Genomic DNA, 19,513 nt, shown 5'->3' with positions numbered 1-19,513 from the left:
TTAATCCCTGCCAATGATGAACGCTTTGCCCAGACGAAGACAAGTCCCCTTGTCGAAACGTTGGCTCAAGCAACCTGAGGTTTTCCCCTCCCTTGTTCATTTTTGTGATCGCAAAGAACCATCAACCACACCCTCTCTCTACCATGGACTGGAGCTGTTTTGACATTAATAATTTTTACGTACTTCATTGCTATACCTTACTTGTAGAAAACCTGGCGGGACAAAAAAAGTCAAGTTTTACCCAAAGAAGTACTTGATGCAGTGACATTCTCCAAATATTTTTAGCAGCCTGATTTTTTTCTACACAGAATTATATCCACGCTTGCGTAATGTACTGTTTATCGTCATGTGATATTAGTAAGAGTGAAAAACTGAGAAAGTATTTCAGGAATAAAGGAATGTCACTGCATAAAGAATTTTGCAACAGACTGCATAAAAATCTATGAAGCTGTTGTTGTGCTGTGCTTTCTGCAAGCAGGACAGTCGGGTCAAAAAACGCTTTTGAGAAAACTGGCATTTTCACGGTTATTTCAGCCAGTTTCTTGGTACCTGCAGTCAGTAAAACATTTTTAAAGTCACTTCTGGGCTATTTGCAGGGAACATTTTTTGGTACATAGGGTAATTAAAAACCTTAAAGATGCGAAATGTGGTGTTTTCTAAAATTCATTCTTTTTTGAGGTTTTCTTTATTTGATTCCCCGCATTCCCCATTAAGGGACAGAATAGTGAATATTAAGAACCCAGTTTTTTTTTGCAACGGAAAGCATTCTGTGGAAAGCCCGTTTCATTCTCTCGAATTATCACCGTAACTCTAGCGTCAGTGCCATGAAATCAAGCTTATCACTCCCATTACTGACGCAACGTAGAAATATATCCCGCCTTTGTCTATTCCATAAGATTTACTATGATAACCCCATCCTTAAGAGAAAATTTATAACGCCACCTTGCTACGTTTCAGCTCGGATCGATCATCGTCATAAAGTTGGTATTCTTTCATGCCAAACAAACCACTTTTACAACTCATTCATCCCCAGCACATCGGCACAATGGAATCACCTTCCCCGATCGGTCGTCGAAATAAGTGACCATTCTGTGTTTAAATCAGCTTTAACTAACTTGATGGTAACATAGTACATGTAATTCTTGCGCCCTGCCATTTATTCTTTTCAGCATATGTTGTAGTTCAAACAGACCTGGTGTTTTTTTTGTTTTTTTTCCCCTTCACAATTTCTGCTGTTTAAGGGCATGACAGAATGTGTGCACCAGTGTTTTCCTGCCATTTTCAACAATTTCCTCGTGTTTTTTTTTTTGTTTGCGTGGTATGCTTACTTTTATCCTTTGCTCATAATTTCGTGTTAAATGACTGTTAATTTGTTTGATTGTATTTGCTGTAACCTACTGATTTGAGCGAGCCATATTTTTGTTCATTTTGTGTTACTTGTAACTGCTGTTCTTTTGTCATTTTGTCTATTGTACCCCACTCCCCTCTGTAATGCCCTCGGGCCCTGAGGGTACTGAAATAAATAAATAAATAAATAAATAAATAAATAAATAAATAAAAAAGTGCTCTATTCCGCAGCAGTTTTATCGGAAACGCTGTAGATGATTTTTACCGAGAATTTATCAGTGTGTGCGCCCCCTGTTATGTCAGCCTCATGCTGGAATTTATGATCAGCTACCATAAGAAGGCAGGGCTATGTATGGTTCATCCATCAAGTACATTATTTCATAACTCCATGTAATGTAGGATGCTTCTGGCATCACTGTTTACAACTGCGACTTTTTCAGGAAATTTTAAATCAAACAGCCAGGAAAAAAGCCTGGAGAAATCAAGGGATTTGATGTCTCGCGTAATGAAGCTACTTTTTCCCCAGAAAAGTTGACATCAATTTGGGGGAAGGATTCATTATGTGGGAAAAAAAAGTTAACAATTTTTGGGGGAGTTTTGGGAGTTTTGGGCGCGATTTGACAATTTTGTGATAGCCAGCGGCACTGACCAATCGCAGCTAGATAAGATGAAAATGCTGAACACTGGCCCTGAAGGTGAGGTGTGCATTTTTTATGTGAGGTTAAAAAAAAAACTCGCAGGACTGTCACGAGTGTGTTATTCGAATGTTTAAGCCTTAGCTGTGGTGAGGGGTTAGGCATTCTTGTTCCTGATCTTGAGCTCACCAAATCGCTTGGGGGTCTGAAGGTCCTGCTTCCTTCATAGCATTTGCAGTGTAGAGGATGTTATATGGCGTTCTGGTTTATACTGCTACGCTCCTCTCCGATGCTCAAGCACTCACTATCTTTCTGAGCATACAGCGGCGCAGCCAGTGCAAGGCAGAATGCCGAGCAAGCCATCGCCGCTGGCACTTCTGTCAAGGGCGCACAACGTCTTGGCACTCTACCAAGTTCACCGAGCGCGCCACCCCCCCTCGCAAGAGCTCTCGTCAAAAGATTAACAAACACATCGGGATGTTATTGTCACCAGCATCTTGGCGTGTTATTAAAGTCTGTGCTGCAGATGTCATCAAAGGCAGGAACCCATCGTGAGAAACTAATGGTTAAAAAAAAAATGTAAAATTTCAACATCAAAAGTGGAGGGGTGGGTTCATTATGTGAGTGGGTTCATTACACGAGTAAATATGGTAATCTTGTTCTGGTAGACACCTTGATTTCTCGGTTTTCTTTAATGCCAGATTTTTCTACACTTGCATGCTGAAGTCCTAGTTGCACTTGATGTTTATTGTATTGGTGTATTGATGAGTGTATTGATGTTTTTGTCCCCTAGATCCCGCATACTTGCAATTCTATGGTGATGACTTCCTAAGGTTGTTGATGCTGAGGTTTATCTTCTGTCATGTTGTCCTAAAACTACATCGAATGTTCAAGGTGGGTTTACTTTGCTCCTTATTTGTGAGTGAACATAAAAGTGCATTGTGCTTGTAGCTTTTTGAAAGGACAGAAATTCAGTCATATGTGAAGTGAATTCGTTTTGTAGCACATGTGTGTACATACCCCACCAACACACTCAAACACGTTGCTATGTGCTTACCTGTGCACAGTTCAGTAGAATGATGTATTTTTGCCTTGTAGTTGTGGTGTTGTCGGCCACGTTGATTAAGTTGCCAACAATAAATTTGTTTACTTCAGTTATCTTTCAAGTTCGAGGGAAACATGGCCATGTTTGAGCTCTTAAGTAAAAATTTTTGCTGGTTTGTGGTGGCATATTTCTGCACGTTTGAGAGAATTTGAGCCACTTGAGAGCAGGCTAAGTTTGCCTTGATTGAAATGCATAATATTTAAATATCTTGGTTAGTATAACTATTTTTGAGGTTGTTCGAATCAAAGCACAGAGCATTCTTTTTTCTTTGCACTTTAAGGTATAGAAGCATCTGTGCCCAAGCAGCAGTGGCTGCTGGTACTTGCAGTGGTGCGCTGGTATGTGGTAGGCTTTTGAGGTCCTTTGGAACCAAGAGAGATAACTGGGAAAGGCAGGTTTGGTGGTGCTTAGCTCTTCTGTGGTTCTTTGTTTCCTTTGCATTTGCGTGCTGTTGCAGTTGCTGGGATGAGGGATTTATGCTTGCTATAATGGAATGAGGGTGTCCTGAAGGCGCTGACCATGTCAGTGAGAATTTGCGCCTGGGTTTTCTGTTCAGAATACACAACTGTGCTGTTCTGAGTGAGAAGAAGAGTTCGTATCCCAAACACTTATACTTTCCCTCTTTAAGGCTAAATTGCAGCTCTGTCCTCATAACTGCATAGAGAAGCAGCTTTTTCGAACTAGGTCAATAGAAGCCACATAAAATATTACTTTGTTTTATTTTGGAGTCGAGGCTTTTGTTTCCTTTTAGCAGGAATAACATTTGCTTGCTGTTTTCTATCTTCAGTCATGAGTCAGATAAGCCCTTTAGTTGTGGTAGCTGGAAAATGGTGAGGGGGTGTATATGTTCAAGAGTTGTAGTAGTCAGTTTATTAGTTTGCCGAAACTTCCTAAATGGTAACATTTTGAAGGCTTGGCTCATGTGCTGCAGACAAGTGTTCTGGAACAATGTTGAAAAGATTTTCCGGCACTGCCATCAGCAGCAGGTTTTGTAGCATGAGCAGAGAGGTTTTAATCAAAAGTCTGGTTTGGACTAGTTGGTTTTGCATGGCATATTTCCAGAAAAACAGTGCAGAAGATAAAACAGAAGAAAACACTCGAGACATACAGGCACCGGCTTTATTTTGAAATCAAGCGTGCTTTTATACCTAGACGGTGCATGAAAAATAAGAACTCTTTCCAACTCGATACAGTGGAATCATGGAGCCATTGTCTTAGTAAAGATACAAAACTTGTCACTAAGGATCCCACGAAGAAGATAGCTGCGTGTCAAGCACAGTACACATGTATATACGTTGACACAAAGTCGACCCCACCAGGAATAGGGGCTAAAATCTCAGCATTAGGAACCTAGTCTTGCTCAGACAGAGCGGCAGAAGTAAAATATATAGACATATACAATTAAGAGGTGAAATCTGTTAAAAATCTTATCAGTTTTACTTTCAGACAAAGAATCAGCTTTCATAGAAGGATAGTTTAATGCCTTAGTTTAATTGACATTGCTCTTGCAGCTATCTGCTTTACTGATTTTAGATTGCTTTACTAGTTTCACCTCTGTTCCTACTGAGGTCATAATATAACAGTATGACGATAATTCTCATGTTCTGCTCCATATTTCTTGCATTGGACTGGTGCATCTATCAAATGTGAGAAAAGGGAACAAAGCACCGTGGCAAAGCCTTTGGCAAAGTTGTTTTGTGTCTGCTGCCTACTTACTGTGTTTGTTTGAATGTAACATGAGGGTTGACTTTGTGGGTGCGAAATGGGGTAAAAAATGCACATACAATTGTAACATGAGGGTCGACTATGTGTGCAAAAAAAAAAGACCACAAATTTAACGCAAAGAAAGCAGCCACGTAAGGAAAGTCAGGTAGAAGTTGATGAACCAGAGTACCTCAAAAAAATGGCTTTCACGCGCCCTTTCTATTCCAAGAGAGCTACAAAAAAAAAAAAAGGGTTATCAGATAAAGCAGACACAAAGATGAGCAGGGAGTGCCACCACACCATCATCACGATGACCATGCACTTTAGAGGCTTAGCCTTAAAAATGAAACTTAACCCAGTCACTCCACCATGGGGCGAATAATGCTTCCCGAATGTGGGTGGCCATTCTCAGCAGCATTTGAATGAGTCATCTTGCATGTGGAGCCATCAGAGAAATGCTGGCAGCACTCAAGTTCGTCACCATAAAGCGCACCAGATGCATCGAGTGTTCTATCGCATTTCCTCATGATGATGTGTTGTATTTGTGCTCAGTTCGCAAATACGCTGTTTCCAGTGACTAGTTTTTAGCTGCTTTGCTGCTGCTTCGATGTGTGATGCGCCGTGCTGTTCGCCTTAGTTGGATATGTGGCTCGGAGCTTCCATTGGTCGATCAATGTGGCATTCTAAATTTTTTTTTACTCTTCCATTTCCCGAAGTTGGGGACCAGCCTGCACGATGCTTTAAAGAATATGTGAGCAAATAAGACATAATATGCTTTTGTTTCAGAGTAATATTCAATTCTAACACATATAATAATATCATGTTGTAGTGACGGCAGTCCGGCAGGCAGGAACACAACGAAAGGCTTCCAAACAATGCTCTTTATTGGGCTGATCTGCACCCACAAAGAACTGAACTCGATGGTAGCAATGATAGCAACAAGCATGCTCACCGGCTGTCAAAGAAAGAATGCCTACTGCTCTCGGCCGTGCTCAATTTAAAGCTGACAAAGAACTTTAGAGATACGGTGTGGAAAGTAACCACAACAGCCTCAAACAGCGTAGAATAGGTTCCACCTGGCTACAATCATTCAAGCTAAGTATGGTCGCATGTTGCGTCATAAACAAAGTGATAAAGCTGCGTTCCAGCAGCCTTGATTGTGAACAAATAAACATTACAAAGATTTGCGGCAATATTTTATTATAATGTGAGGGGTATCTTTTCACTTCTATTTTCGGTAAAAGAACTCACCTGACATTGGAATAAATACAATATATTTAGTGCAAAAGAAGTGTTTAGAAGATGGGCACTACAGGTGACTGGCTTATGTGCACATTTAATTTAGCCTTTATGCAATCTGAGAGCGCCACAGTGTATAACCAAAGAATGAAGTATTCACCAAGAATTTGTCTGGTTTTGAACAGCTGGCCAGGGAAGTGCGCTTTTATGCCGCAAAGTTTATACACACTGAAATCACAGACTTTGAACGCAAGAACTGAAAAAGAAACCCTGAACATTGTATTACTATATCTTTACAGGCACTGTCATGACATGAAATCAACATATATGCCATGAGGTAATTGGAGGAACATACAGTAAAACCTCGTTAATTCGAATTCCACGGGGACGCCAGTGCAGTTCGAACTAACTGAAGTTTGAGCTAACTAAAGTGAACACAATATGTGGTACATTGCAGTCGGGAAGCAGTCTGGTAGTGAGATTACCCTATTTTATTTTTATAAAATATTCAGTCATCACTTTTCTCTCTTATTCCTGGAAGGCATTGGCCAGCACCTTCTGTTCCGAAGGCCGAAAATATCTGAAGGCCTCTTTTTCGCCTTCAAAACTGAAGGGGTGGGCAGCATTCAGCACCTCCCAGCTGGGTAGCAGGGAGACTGCACCGGAGGCTCGAAGGGCTTGCGACCGCCTGTGAGCATGGCTGCAAGGCTGGAAAAATCGAGCAGCGTGTGACTATCATGTGACTGCCGCTTTTCTATCAAAACAATAGTGCAACCTCCGCGACTCACAGATTCACACTTGCGAGTTGTGGATGTTGCGCGACCACTTAGGTCGAAAAGCAAAAGTAGCCAGGATGGCCACACGTACATTGCTCAATTTTTCAGCTTTCCGACCCCGAGTCGCAAAGTACCAAACCAATGAGCGTGCTTTTTGGCAATATCCTCTTTCAAAAACGCACTGATGTCGACTTCACGCATGGTTTCAATCTTGTCTTGAAGCATTTTGGCGTGATAATTACTGCAAAAAAACGACATTTCGAAACCACTGTGCCGTGGCACACTGCATAAGTTGACTGCTATGACTGCAACCAGGCGCATGGAACTTGACACCAAAGGCACCAGAAAAAAAGTTGGCAGATACACTTAAGACTACTTGCGTATGAGAAGGTGGAAGCCCGCTCACTCACTTTGTGAACGCAGTCGCCGCGCGCTCCAACATGATGTAACTTGATGCCATGCAGCTGGCAATTCTACCTCTGCATGGCACTCTACGTAGCCATCGCACCCCTTCTGATGGATCAGTGCCCATATATGCAGAATTGGTCTTTCTCTACATAACATTCATAGATCCCTGGGAGTCCTCCTACTACTCCTGGCACAGTGGTGCAGTGGCTAAGTGGTGCGCCACTGCCCTGTGATGGCAGGTGCTGCCTCCGGTGGAACTTGTGCGATCTAGGTTGTCCTGAGGAGCAACCTTGCGCGACCAATCAGGTTTAACCGCCACCTGCCAGGTTGCATGAGGACACCATCTTTTATGGGTACCATCGAGTATTGTCTCTCTCTGTCTCTCTCTCTCTCACACGCACATACAAAGAGAGAGAGGGGTGGGTTTTCTCCCAGTGGGGCAATTAAGGCTTATGCCTTAAAAGATGCGCAGCAAACATCTGCTAAAGCTTCAATTCATTCGTTTCGTGGTGTTGTGCATGACTGTGCGGCTTCGGATTCAGGGTACCAGCGATACTACGACACACCTGATTTTCTGTATCTTGCCGCTGGTCAGGTCATCCATCACTCAACAGCAAAGCTAGCTCAGCAAGCTGCTGAAGCCTTTGAGGCCGCCGTGAACAAGCAACAGCCAGGTACAAAATCTCGGACGTCATGCATAGTTGCCGTCACCATGCCTATGTTAAGGAGGGACACTGGTCTTTGAGACCAAAAAGTGACCGAAAAATCGATTTTAAAAAAATGAGATTTGTGGAATCTACAGCTATTATTTTCCAACTGTACCATTTTTTCCTTCAAGGAATCAACATTTTGACGATAATATTAAATTCAGATCATTGTGTGGGCTGAATCTATGCAGGAGCCGACAATTTAATGGCATGAAAATTTTGGACATCTGGCTGTCTCAATATGTCGATATCTCCACATCGAGGACAGATAGAGATGTCATACTGTTTGCTAAGGGAAGCTGAAGGCACAGTGTGTGCAATAATCGAAGCAGGTTTGTTCAATCGAACTTCAAAAATTTATAATTTCACAAAGTTTATTGATGCACTACATTCACACCTTGAACATTGATATTCCAAATGCTGTAAAATTACTAATGAGGGTAAAATGAAAAAAATGGTTTTGATTATTGCACTCTTTACTCACCATACTATGCGGCCCTGGATTAAAAATGGTTTTTTATTGAGCAGTTTTTTTTGCACCGAGGTACTAATGAATGACTAATTAAAATTAATTATCTTGGGAACCAACTAATTTTTAAGAAAGGTAATTTAATTGTTGAAATCAGTATAAAAAACTGAGCAAGGTGGTACAGTTCCATTAGGATTGGACTAAAAATAAGAAAAATAGGTCTAAAAATATCCTCTAAGAGTGAGAATAATTGCAGATAGAGCATTTATTGCACTATGCATTAAGTGAGCTGGAGACTGAGAGCATGAAACAGGTTCCAGTTATCCTGGTTGAAAGTTGTATTGTTCTTATTTTCTTTTTCACCATCTTTTTTTTCTCACTGTATACCACAGCGGCTGCTATTTGTGTGTGCGTGTGTGGGTAGGTGGTCGGGAGGGGAGGGGCTTTTCTCTGATTTTTGCTTTCCATCCTGCTGCGAGCGCTTCGAATGCCCAGCAAGGTAGCCGTGTGTCTCTTATTTTTGTTCTTCTGAAGCATAGCTGTTACCAACTCCGCGAGCAGGTACACCACGCTAGATGTATAAGAAATAAGTGTGCAAAGTTTCGATGAAAAATTTCACACAGAGATTACTCGCATAAGGAGGAATGGCAAAATAATCAGTTTCAAAGAAACAATTCAGAATAGTTACAAATGCCTTAAGCCAGTGTCCCGGATACTTAAAATCCACCAATTTGGTAGTTCAGCTTCTCCTTAGTCTTGCTTTTCCTTGATTTTGCTCGTGTGGCCGCTTACTTTTTGTGTGTGTGTGTGTGCGTGTGCGTGTGTGTGTGTGCACGTGTGTGCGTGCGTGCGCGCGCGTGCGTGCTTTTGCGCATTAGTGCACCAAAGGAGAGATTTCCAGATATGCTGCTGGCCACCTATCAGGCAAGCTTTCTATGTTAGCGGACCCGGTTTGATAGTTATGTGCTTCAGAACAACTAGCGTTCCTCTGTTACCATTTTTGAAGTGACTCATGCCATCGTACAAACCAAACTGCAGTGTTGGCATCCTGACGTACCTATTTAATGTGTTCTGAACATCTTGCATCGCTTTTGTGATTATTTTATTATAATACGAACAAAAATAGGCATAGATGGTAACAAAAAGTTATTATGAGTCTGAACTGAAAAACAAACAAAAAAATAACGCAAATGTGAGGTGTTTATTTGGCTGGAAAGTGTTTAGTTTTGGTTTCGCAAAAATATGCAGGGGGTTACAACTTTGGCTGTATATTTGTAACGGTGTTAATTAGAAGCATCATTTTTATTACAGTTCCTTCAGGAATGATACCGCATTTTTATTAAACAAAACTTGAAAACATGAATTTTATCAAAAATATTGCTTTTCAAAAGCGGCCTCATACCCTAACTGAGTGTCGTAATGGGAGTCTACTGTAATTGTATGTGTCTCGAATAAACCTCAGTGGTAAGTTTGTGCCCATCCCATATTGTCTCTTGTAAACATCTCATTTGCACAAGCCACATCTCTGTATTTGATATAGCACTGGTGTTAGTTGCAGATTATGCACAGAAGACTCATATGCTTTTTTTTTTTCAATGTTAGTAATTGTTGCATAATATTCACTCGTGAAGTTCACGTCTTGCAGACATGTTGAAAGGTATTCTGGCAGTTGTTTTAAGAGGTGCTTGACCTGGTTTGGACATTTCAAATTTGATTTCAAATTTGGTGGATAGATTTCAAATTGATGGATTTCAAATCATCCCTAAAAATGTTGTAGCCATATGCACCCTAAAATGTGATGAAAATTCTAATTGTAGCTTGTTCTCTCTCAACAAAGCTAATCTCCTAATCCACTCCATCGGAGTCTAAGGCACACCTGTAATGGGAGTGGCTGTAAGCTTTTTTTATTGGCTCATCATGCTGATTGATGGGCAAATGGTACACATAGTATGGAATGACGTAGTACGTCTCACAATGTCTCATCTCCTTGTTGTGCCTATGCTTCTTTGTTGTGCTGTTCATTTTCGGTCATGAAAAAACTGGCTTTTTTTGCTTGTTTTGGTACATGTATGTTTAATCGTGACATGTGTGCTGTGCCACCTGTTTGTCGTTTATCTGGTTCTATCTTTTCGTTAGCATATTTGCAAGCAGTCTATCTCCAGAGGAAGCTGAAGAATAGCTCTTTTTTTAGTCCATTGCACATGCCTTGCCATGCTCCTCTGCTCTGCGGTTTAAATAATAGTGTCTCATGTATAGTGCTGTGCACCGTAAAGCGCTGTCTCTAGACAACATGTGCATATGATAAGTGTCATGACCTACTAGACGTAGGTAACACCCCTCAGTAGCAAACTGCAGGGGCGCACCATTCTACTGGAATCATTTGTTCCACAAGTCTGTCAAGTTGTGCTCACAAGGCCGGTTCGTTGCAATGCAGAGGACAATCATGAAGGAATCCTCCTGGGATGATCAGCCTGGTTGGACACAATATAAACTGAGTGCACGAAAACCCTGTCGACAATGCACCATGTAGCAGAAAGCAAGAAAAAGTGCCTGGGAAGGCGGGACACAGGCGTCTGCTATACATTGTAGAGGGGAAAGGGAGGTTTTACTTTCAAAGGATATTGGTTTAAGTGGATGAGAGAGAAAGTGCTTCTTTGAAGAGAGCGTGGCAGAGAGTAGTGTGATGCAATGACTTGATTGTGACGGCTTTATATCCGCTGTTAATGTTTAAAAAAAAAAAATTCGATGAGAGGGTGGTCAGGGACCCTTTAGAAGTGCTGAGTGCAGTAAAGTAAAAGTTTCTTCGGCTACTTTGTAAACCCTTTAATGCCAAATGTCACGAATTAGTGGTGTTAGTGTTTACACACCATGTACTCATTACTACATGAATCTTGCATACAAGTTTCATGTCAACATGTTCTCAGCAGCCAGCACTTTCCAGTCAAAATGTTTGGAGTGCTGTGAGCAAGCTGTGGGAAGAAAAGAGCGGCACGGATGTGTGACTTTGAGCCGGCATCCAGCGGTTCCTCGTCTCTTATTTTCTGACAACTATTGCAGGAAAAATAGGAAGACATTTCTCGGATAAAAAATTGTCTACTGTCCATAGACCTTCGAGTTGGCTTGAATTGATTTGTTCTTTCAAACCACTCAGACTACGTGCATGAAATGTACTAAATGCTAATTGTTGCTAATTGGCAGCATACCAATTTTTCAAATTTTAGTGGCGCTAGCAAAAGTTTGATATTGACTTTTGAATGTGGGTCAGTTAGCTTTCATAATGTGGAGGTAACAATATTTTCTTTGGTTTTTCTTTTTTTTTCGATATTAGAGGATTAAAATAATCGCAGATTGGAAAATATGCTTCCACTTGCACAAATGCTGCCCTGTAATAGCTGATGTAACTGTTGTTCATGATGTCTATATACTTCAACAGAAAAATGCAAGAAAGGAGGTATAGGTGTTCGCATTGCATGCAGCGTAAAGTGTGGTATCTCAGTCAACAGTCAATCTTACTTCCTCCTTCATTCATAGGTGTGTTACGTAACAGTGGTGCAGTTCAAAAAAAGCCAGTTATGAGGAAAGGTAAAAAAAATACAAAAGGACACACAAAGGACTTTAGCTGGTATAGATAAAATTGCCCGAGTATGTTTTGTTCATGTACAGTAGACGCGCGCTAAACGAAGCTTGCAGAAACGAAAACTCCTCTTATATGAAACAGTTTTGAAACAAGTAATCGGTTTCCTGTAAAATCAGTGCTGAATCGCGCTCGACAATCGAAACTTCATTTTGCATGTAACACCGATAAGCGAAACCGAAACTGAGCATACGCAGTCTTCGTTGATGTTGATATTCAGAATGAAATGCAATCCAAGGATACCTTTTCCATGTTGCGCACTGTTTTTGTCGTGTGGACGCCATTTTGCGCTTTGTTCCGCAGCAGTGTTATCTAGCTTCTTATGAGCGTGCAATATGGAAGGAGCTGCTAAAAAACGTCACCATAATGAGTTGTCTTTAAAAGCCAAGATGAAAATTCTTGATGACGTGAGGTGTGCTAAGAAGTCGAAGACTGCTATTGCGAAAAGGCATGGCATCCCAAAGTGCACGCTTTCAAGGATTCTGAAGGATCGTGACAAGATTGAGAAGGCATACAACAGCGGTGCTTTCGCCCCCGATAGGAAAAGGATGCATCTGGCCGACCACGAGGACCTTGAGAACACACTTTTCCTGTGGTTCAAGCATGCCCTAAGCTCCACCTTCCAGTGACTGGGCCTATTTTGGAGGAGAAGGCGAGAGACATTGCACTCGAGATGGAAATTTAAAACTTCAAATTCAGCGATAGCTGGTTAAGCCGCTTCAAGAAGTGCCACGACCTTGTTTGCCACTTCATAGCAGGTGAAAGTGCCGTGGTAGATAAAGATGTTTACACTGACTGGCAGCAGCAGAAGCCCCAAGACGTCCTCACAAATTACGAGCCCAGCGACGTAAAGCCCAGGGACATAAAAATCTGAGGCCGCTGCATGTGTTCGGAAACCAATTAAAGAACAGTAAAGGAAGAACTAGGACAACCGCAATAGAGCAAGCCGCAGCTAATATCCGACAAGACCAAGCGTGGTGACTAATCAACTTTTCTCACCTTTTAGTAATGTTATAGAGTGCAGAAGCCACAAAAATAACATACCATGAATGAATAATAATAATAATAAATTCTTTATTGCTGCAATGTCATGGTACTTGTACGAGCCTGCCCAAGCCAACAGAGGGCTTGTGGGGCAGTACCCGGCAGCATGGGTCGACTCGGAGCATATGGCACTTTCATTTCTTATTGCAAAACAAGTAGAGTAAAACTAAGGAATAGACAGGAAGAAAAAGGAGAGAGAGGGAGAGAAAGAAAAAAAATAAAAATCAAGCATACAAATTCAAGATAACAGACTTCACATCTTTCCGGCTGCTTAAAGAGAAAACATCATTTGGTAAGTCATTCAACACATACACAATTGGCACATAGAAAGCACGTACACATTGTCCATATCTTGTCCTTATTCTGAGCAAAATTAAACGATCACATGGACGTAATGCTTGAGTGGGAACGTACGGGAGGCAGAATTCCTTACTCCACAGATACTTAAGAATAACAGTCTTTTTAAAATGAAATTGCTCTATATCATCATCTTGACAATCATCTTGACTTGTTTGCTATTGACAAAGCACTGTGCAATTGCATCCCCACTCCTTCCTTGGCCACCACAAGGTGGCTGGCAGTATTGAATAAACAAAAATAAAATAAAAGCCTCTTCAGTCTTAAGAGTGTGCAGAAAACTGGCGTTTAAGAACATTGCAAACTCTTGCTCAATTGGCATCATGGACTAACTTTGGATCATGGGATTGTTCGACCTCACATCATGGACTTATTTGATTTGATATGCCCACACTCTACCGGTTTAGAAGAACGTCAATTTGGGCTAGATGGTGCATTATTTGAGACAGAAAAAAACGCGCAAGTCCTGTGTCAGTCTCTCTTGTGTACGTCTTTTTGCAGCACTATTTTCCTTTTCACACTCTACCGGACTGACTAGGAGGACTCTGATCATTATCTGAATGTGAGCCCACTCTCACCATTACTCATATCATGATCCGAATGTGAGGCCGAACTCATGACTCAGATCATGATCTTAACATGAGCCAGGACTCACTGACAACTCAGATCATTATCTGAATATGAGTCCGATCTCACTCAAAACTCGGATCATGATCTGAATGCGAGTCCGGAATCACTCGCGACCCATATCATGATCTGAATGTGAGTCCGGGCACACTCACGACTCGGATCATGGTCTGAAATGAGCCTGAGTGAGCGCTAGTGAGTCTACTCATGAGTGAATCATTCGACCTATCCACCGGAGTGATAAGCTTTTGTGGGCACACTGCTTGCGTAGCTTCCACCTTGTTGCCCACTAAGTGTGAAACAAAGTATATGCATCTAAATCATTTTATGCATGTCTTAGAGACTTCTGTCCCCAGTAAGTACACACTTCCACATGTACATAAGTGTATGTACGTACGCATGAATGCACCCACGTTATTTACAAAACCAGATAATGGAAACAGAAGAGGTATTGGTATTTAAGTTTGGCCAAGCTGTTGCTGCCTCCTCACCTGGAGCACTTCCTTACTTCACAACCTCCAGATGCTACTCTGCTAAAATATCTCACCAAGATGGAGCTGATTGAATCAGGTCTAATGCAGGGAAAGTAGTGACGAATCACAGTCAGTGGGCAGAAACTTTGCTCTAGTTATTTGTGACCCCTTCATCCACATTCAAGTACACGCACGCCACAAACATCCATGTATAAGCATGCCATGCATAACACCATGAGCAAAGTCGGGCTACATGGGCGGGTTAACACCTGTCTGGATATCAGTCGGTCATCTAATCTTGTACCCATACTGCATGACGCCATTCTCCTTTCTCCTAGCTCATGGTAAAAGGGGAAGATGGTAAATGTTATGAACTGACCAACTGAAGTGTTGGTAGTCATCGGCACATGGTGTGGCTCCTTTCGAGGACTGCAGTGAACAAGGATGGCATTTCTGGCGAGAATCTCAGCAGTGGTGAAATATCCCGGCACATGGCCAAAGCACACATAGCCTTATTTCTTTTTCAGCCTACTTTCATCAGCGGTAGCCTATATGGAGGCAGGGGCCAAGGACATTTTTGCAGCCACTGGGAAGAAGTGCATGTGGCCTTCTTGCATAGTGGGCTCCTCTGTGACACGCAAAACAGTAATGTTTTGCCGGGGTGATAAAAACCACGTGTTCTACACTGTTAATGCATTCAGAATTTCTTAAGCCTGCCAAAGCACCCCTTAAAGCCTGGTTCTACTTGTCTTCTGTGATAAAAGTTTCTCTCGAAAAGACAAGATGTGCTGAGTGTTTCTGATAAAAAAGATCAGGCTTTAAAAATTTGCTTGTTCCCTTCATGAGAATGAAACTCGAGTTGTATGCTTGGCAGTTATGTAGAGTACCCAGCAGTATGTGTGCTTTGTACATAACTAGTGAATTAAAATTTATTAAATGCTGAAATATAATAAATCATTGGAGAGGCATGAAAAGTTATATTAAGAGGATGTAGAACATCAAGAGGAGTAATGAACAGCACCATTTTCAAGAAGGTGGCTTTGTTCTGAACGTTTTGTTCATACATTGAACATGGCATCTAAACCCTGAGAGGAAATAAAATCTGATTCGTTTCTTTTTACAACATGGTGGTATGATTGAGGGACCCCAGGTTATCTAACTGAGCAGGATTTTTTATGCCGGCGTTGGAAAAAAAAAAAACAAGTAGTAAGATACAAGGCATAAAACAAAGTGTTAATAGCAATTATACAACATCCTTCATTTCCTTTTAAAAAGCTGCAAGTGCACTTTTTTTTTTTATTTTACAAGGCAACTCATTTCAAAATGATGTGGCTAAAAACTGCAATCTGAATTTTCCACAATTGGTGTGTGTCCTGGGTAGAAGTAAATTGTGGCAAAATGCAAAATGTGTAGTATTAATGTTGAAGAGCATATAGGGTGGAAAAATGTTGAAGCATGCAGTGATAAACTTTAAAGAACTGTACAGTAGTATTACAATAAAATTTGTAGCCGAGCTTAAATATTAAAATGGAAGGATATAGGAAAAGAAAGAAAATCATGCAGCAAAGATGCCTGAGGCTTCTTACAAATTTAATTCGTAGGCCTCCATTATGACAAGTTTCTTGGCCCACAGTGTTGCTTTGTTGCATAGAAAATTAACAATCCTGTTGTATCGTGATAAAACAAATATCTGTGATGCTACACGAAACTGGGGAAGACTGATAATTCATTGTGGAAACTGCTGCAAATTATGCTCTGAAGTTTGTTTCCAGTGCTGCTAGTTAAGGCTTCATAGGAAGTCATACTTGTGTTCCTTTGGTCACAGCGCTTTGAGCTTCACCATCTTTTGTGGGAGCTGCTCTGTCACTGGCCTTTTCTCCCTGCACAGTGGTACTGCACAGCAAGCGGCACTTGCACTCGGTTGGCCTATGTGCACAAATGCATTGTCTGAATATTGTGCACACTGCGGTTGGCCAGACTGGCTCTTCACTATTTCTGCATTTACTTGGATTTGTATCCTCGGTCCCTTTTTTCTATTGTCTTTTTATTTTCTTTTTATTTCCAAGGCAGTTGTAGTTCAAAATGAAAATACTTGCTGAAAATTCTTTGGTTGATCCAGGATTCTAACCCCCCAGTGCCTAACCTGTTCCAGAATTGACCCCCTTTTTTTCCAGATGGCAGCATGTGATTATGTGGGTAGTCATCACAGTTTGCTCTTTGGTGGCACATGTGATTTGGTTTGCTGTTGGATTCTCCGAATCTGGTTCTTGTTTCTTTTACCGTAGATTAAGTATTCGGTGGGGGACCCAGAGAACTTGTATCAGAGGATGCCTCAGGCAGCCATGGGCACGCCTCCCTACCAGAGCCTGCCGGTATTTGCGCTTTTCTCTTGCGTTCGCCTCCTGCTTGTCTGGCCTGAGCAGTTATTGCGAGTGCTGCATTTACTTTCTCGGCAAGGGTTTTTTTTTTTGCAGCATGTGCCTTGTTCTTTTCCCACTGCACATTAGGTTTTCCTCACTTTAGCTCTAAAAAAGCTGATGCATGCTGTGCTTTGTTATATCATCATAATGCACCTCTATAAACAAAGAAAGCAATCATGAGCAGCTGCATGTCCCATCACGTGTTTTTATTTTGCATTTTGCTTAATTGAAGGTGCTTTATTGTGAAAAATTTCTGCAGACTGAGTTTTCTCTTGAGCTGTAATGTATGCATTATTCTATGCCTCAAACATTTTTCCATTTGTGGGCAATGAGCACGAACAGTTTGTAAAAGCTTGGAGAGACCTCATGCCTGTTTTTATTTCTTGCTGTCATTACATGTTTGTAAAACATGGTTGTCGGTGAATGAATGTACATCTTTCGTCCCTTGAGTTTCAAGATTGACTTAATGCTCGCAATTGTCATGCAACTTATTGTTTGTACATGCAAGCAACGTGACGTCTTATAGTTATTGGTGTTATTTGGTAAAACATGGCAGAGTTAACTAAAATTGGCCAATTGTATCAATGGGTTACTGCATTGTGATTACAAAGAGACTACGCTCACCGAAAACTGAGCTTCTATACGGTAGAAAACAGACAAACAAAAAAAGAAATACAGGTGTCGCTGTCATCAGCCAATTTCGCAAGTAAACTGCTGGCATTGACACTTACCTATAAACATACCTAGAAAGAGCCAGATAATCAATTTTTACTGAAAACAATGATCAGAGGGAGTTCTCCTCAATGTCACTTTAAGTGCTGATCTTTGTCATGAGAAGGATGGACATTATGTCTGAACAGCGAATGAACATTGCATTTTATATTAAGATAAGCCAGGTATTCACGGGCATAACAGCTTTTATGCTATGCCTTTGATAGTGAAGCTTTGCTTCAACTTGAGAAACAGCGCGAAAGATGAGACAAAAGGAAGACGGAGAACATGAGCGCTGACTATCAACTGGAGGTTCTTATTTCAGAAGGTACGAAAACGTAAGCTTCGAACAGCTTGAAAACAGTCGCATGGAAAAGGCTTCACTCAGCATCCAATTTAGAGTGAGAAGGCCCGTGTCCAACTCTGCTGCTAACAACTGTGAGTAAAAAAAAAAAAAAAAAGCAAGAACAAAATAGTCAACAAAAAAAAGGTGTTTAAACAGTGGCAACAAAAGGCTGATTTGCAGCATTACATGTTTCAAGGAACTGGTGATTAAAAAATGTGATTTCCTTTAGGGACAAGGTGAGGGATGCTGTGCTGGCACAGGCTTGATTTTTGTGGTGAATGATGAAGGTTCCCAAATTTAGCGTGCGCTGGTCATTATATTTCTTCAAGGTGCAGGTTTGGTTAAGGAGAGGAAAACAATGTTTAGAAGTGGCACAATGAATAGTAAGGTTACAGCCTGTTGTCAGTCCTAGAGGATCGGCGGGCTCGTGCAACCTGCCATTGAAGCACGTTCTGGTTTGTCCTATATACGGCTTACCACATTACTTCAGTATTTCATATACAACATCTACTCTTACATTGCGTAAATCTTCATCTGTGGTTCATTTCACATGCTACAGTTAAGCCGTTTGCAAAGGGTCACGAGCTTGTTAGGTGCCGAGAATACTAGACATACTCCTGCCCTTCCTGCTGTTTTCTTGAGCCTGTGTGAGACACCGTCCAAATATGGAATGACAGCAGTTCGTGATCACTCAACGTCTTGGCGCTCTTTCCTGAAGTGTTGGTGACTGTCTTTTAGCAGTTTTTCACCAAGACATCGAATGATCACAAACTGCTGTCATTCCGTATTTGGACAGTGTGTCACACAGGCTCAAGAAAACAGCAGGAAGGGCAGGAGTGTGTCTAGTATTCTCGGCACCTAACAAGCTCGTGACCCTTTGCAAATGGCCTAACTCAAATGAGGCTCAAGTTGTAGCGTGTGAAACGAACCGCAGACGAAGATTTGTCATGTGGAAAGTCATATAGAGAGTATCTCGCCTAAGACTGTAATTTTTAAAAACGGCTTTTTGAGCTAGCAGACTGCTTTTTTTGGCGTAGCACTGTGAATGGTGTAGTACATCAGAATACAGCCAGGACATGCTTACTAACAAGCTAGGTAACTATTATTGATAGTTAGCTTTTAACTATTACTGTTAGGCTTCATAACTATTGATAGGCGTGTAATATCCATATCAGTTTTTAGAATTTAGAAAACGCGTTTACGCCCGGCACTTTGGTGCGACAAGTTTGGCTACATCATTCCAAAATACATGTGCTTTCGAGAAGCTTGCAAGGAAAGCAACCTCTTAAGTGCAAGTAACTCGTTTAAGATGTCAAAATTTGTAGGGCCGTAGCTTCGAGGGTAACTGCGTTTTCGTAAAAACTGATGTCGATATCACTTACCGCAGGCTACGCGCCTCTCAATAATTAAGGAGCTTAACAGTAATAGTTAAAAGTTAACTATTATTTAACCAGCCTGCTAGTTAGCATGTCTTAGCTGTATTCTGATGTACTACACTGTTGACAGTGCTG

At 41.3% G+C, this 19,513-nt stretch overlaps 1 protein-coding gene across 6 annotated transcripts in view; it reads left to right on the top strand.

Annotated features, from left to right (window-relative positions):
* Window positions 1–19,513, top strand: part of LOC149353077 (protein SCAI) — a 68,260-nt gene that overhangs the window by 31,442 nt on the left and 17,305 nt on the right. For 4 of the 6 annotated variants that reach the window (XM_089582294.1, XM_089582293.1, XM_089582291.1 and 1 more), the window contains 2 exons: window positions 2,776–2,876; window positions 16,811–16,897. In XM_089582294.1, the coding sequence (XP_089438420.1) occupies window positions 2,776–2,876; window positions 16,811–16,897 (188 nt within the window). The remainder of the gene's footprint in view (window positions 1–2,775; window positions 2,877–16,810; window positions 16,898–19,513) is intronic. The other 2 variants (XM_089582295.1, XM_089582292.1) reach the window with 1 other exon arrangement.

Source organism: Amblyomma mixtum, chromosome 3 (genome assembly GCF_055824585.1).
Source record: "Amblyomma mixtum isolate Tamu chromosome 3, ASM5582458v1, whole genome shotgun sequence".
Taxonomy (NCBI): Eukaryota; Metazoa; Arthropoda; class Arachnida; order Ixodida; family Ixodidae; genus Amblyomma; species Amblyomma mixtum.
This window is presented reverse-complemented; position numbering and strand designations above follow the sequence as displayed.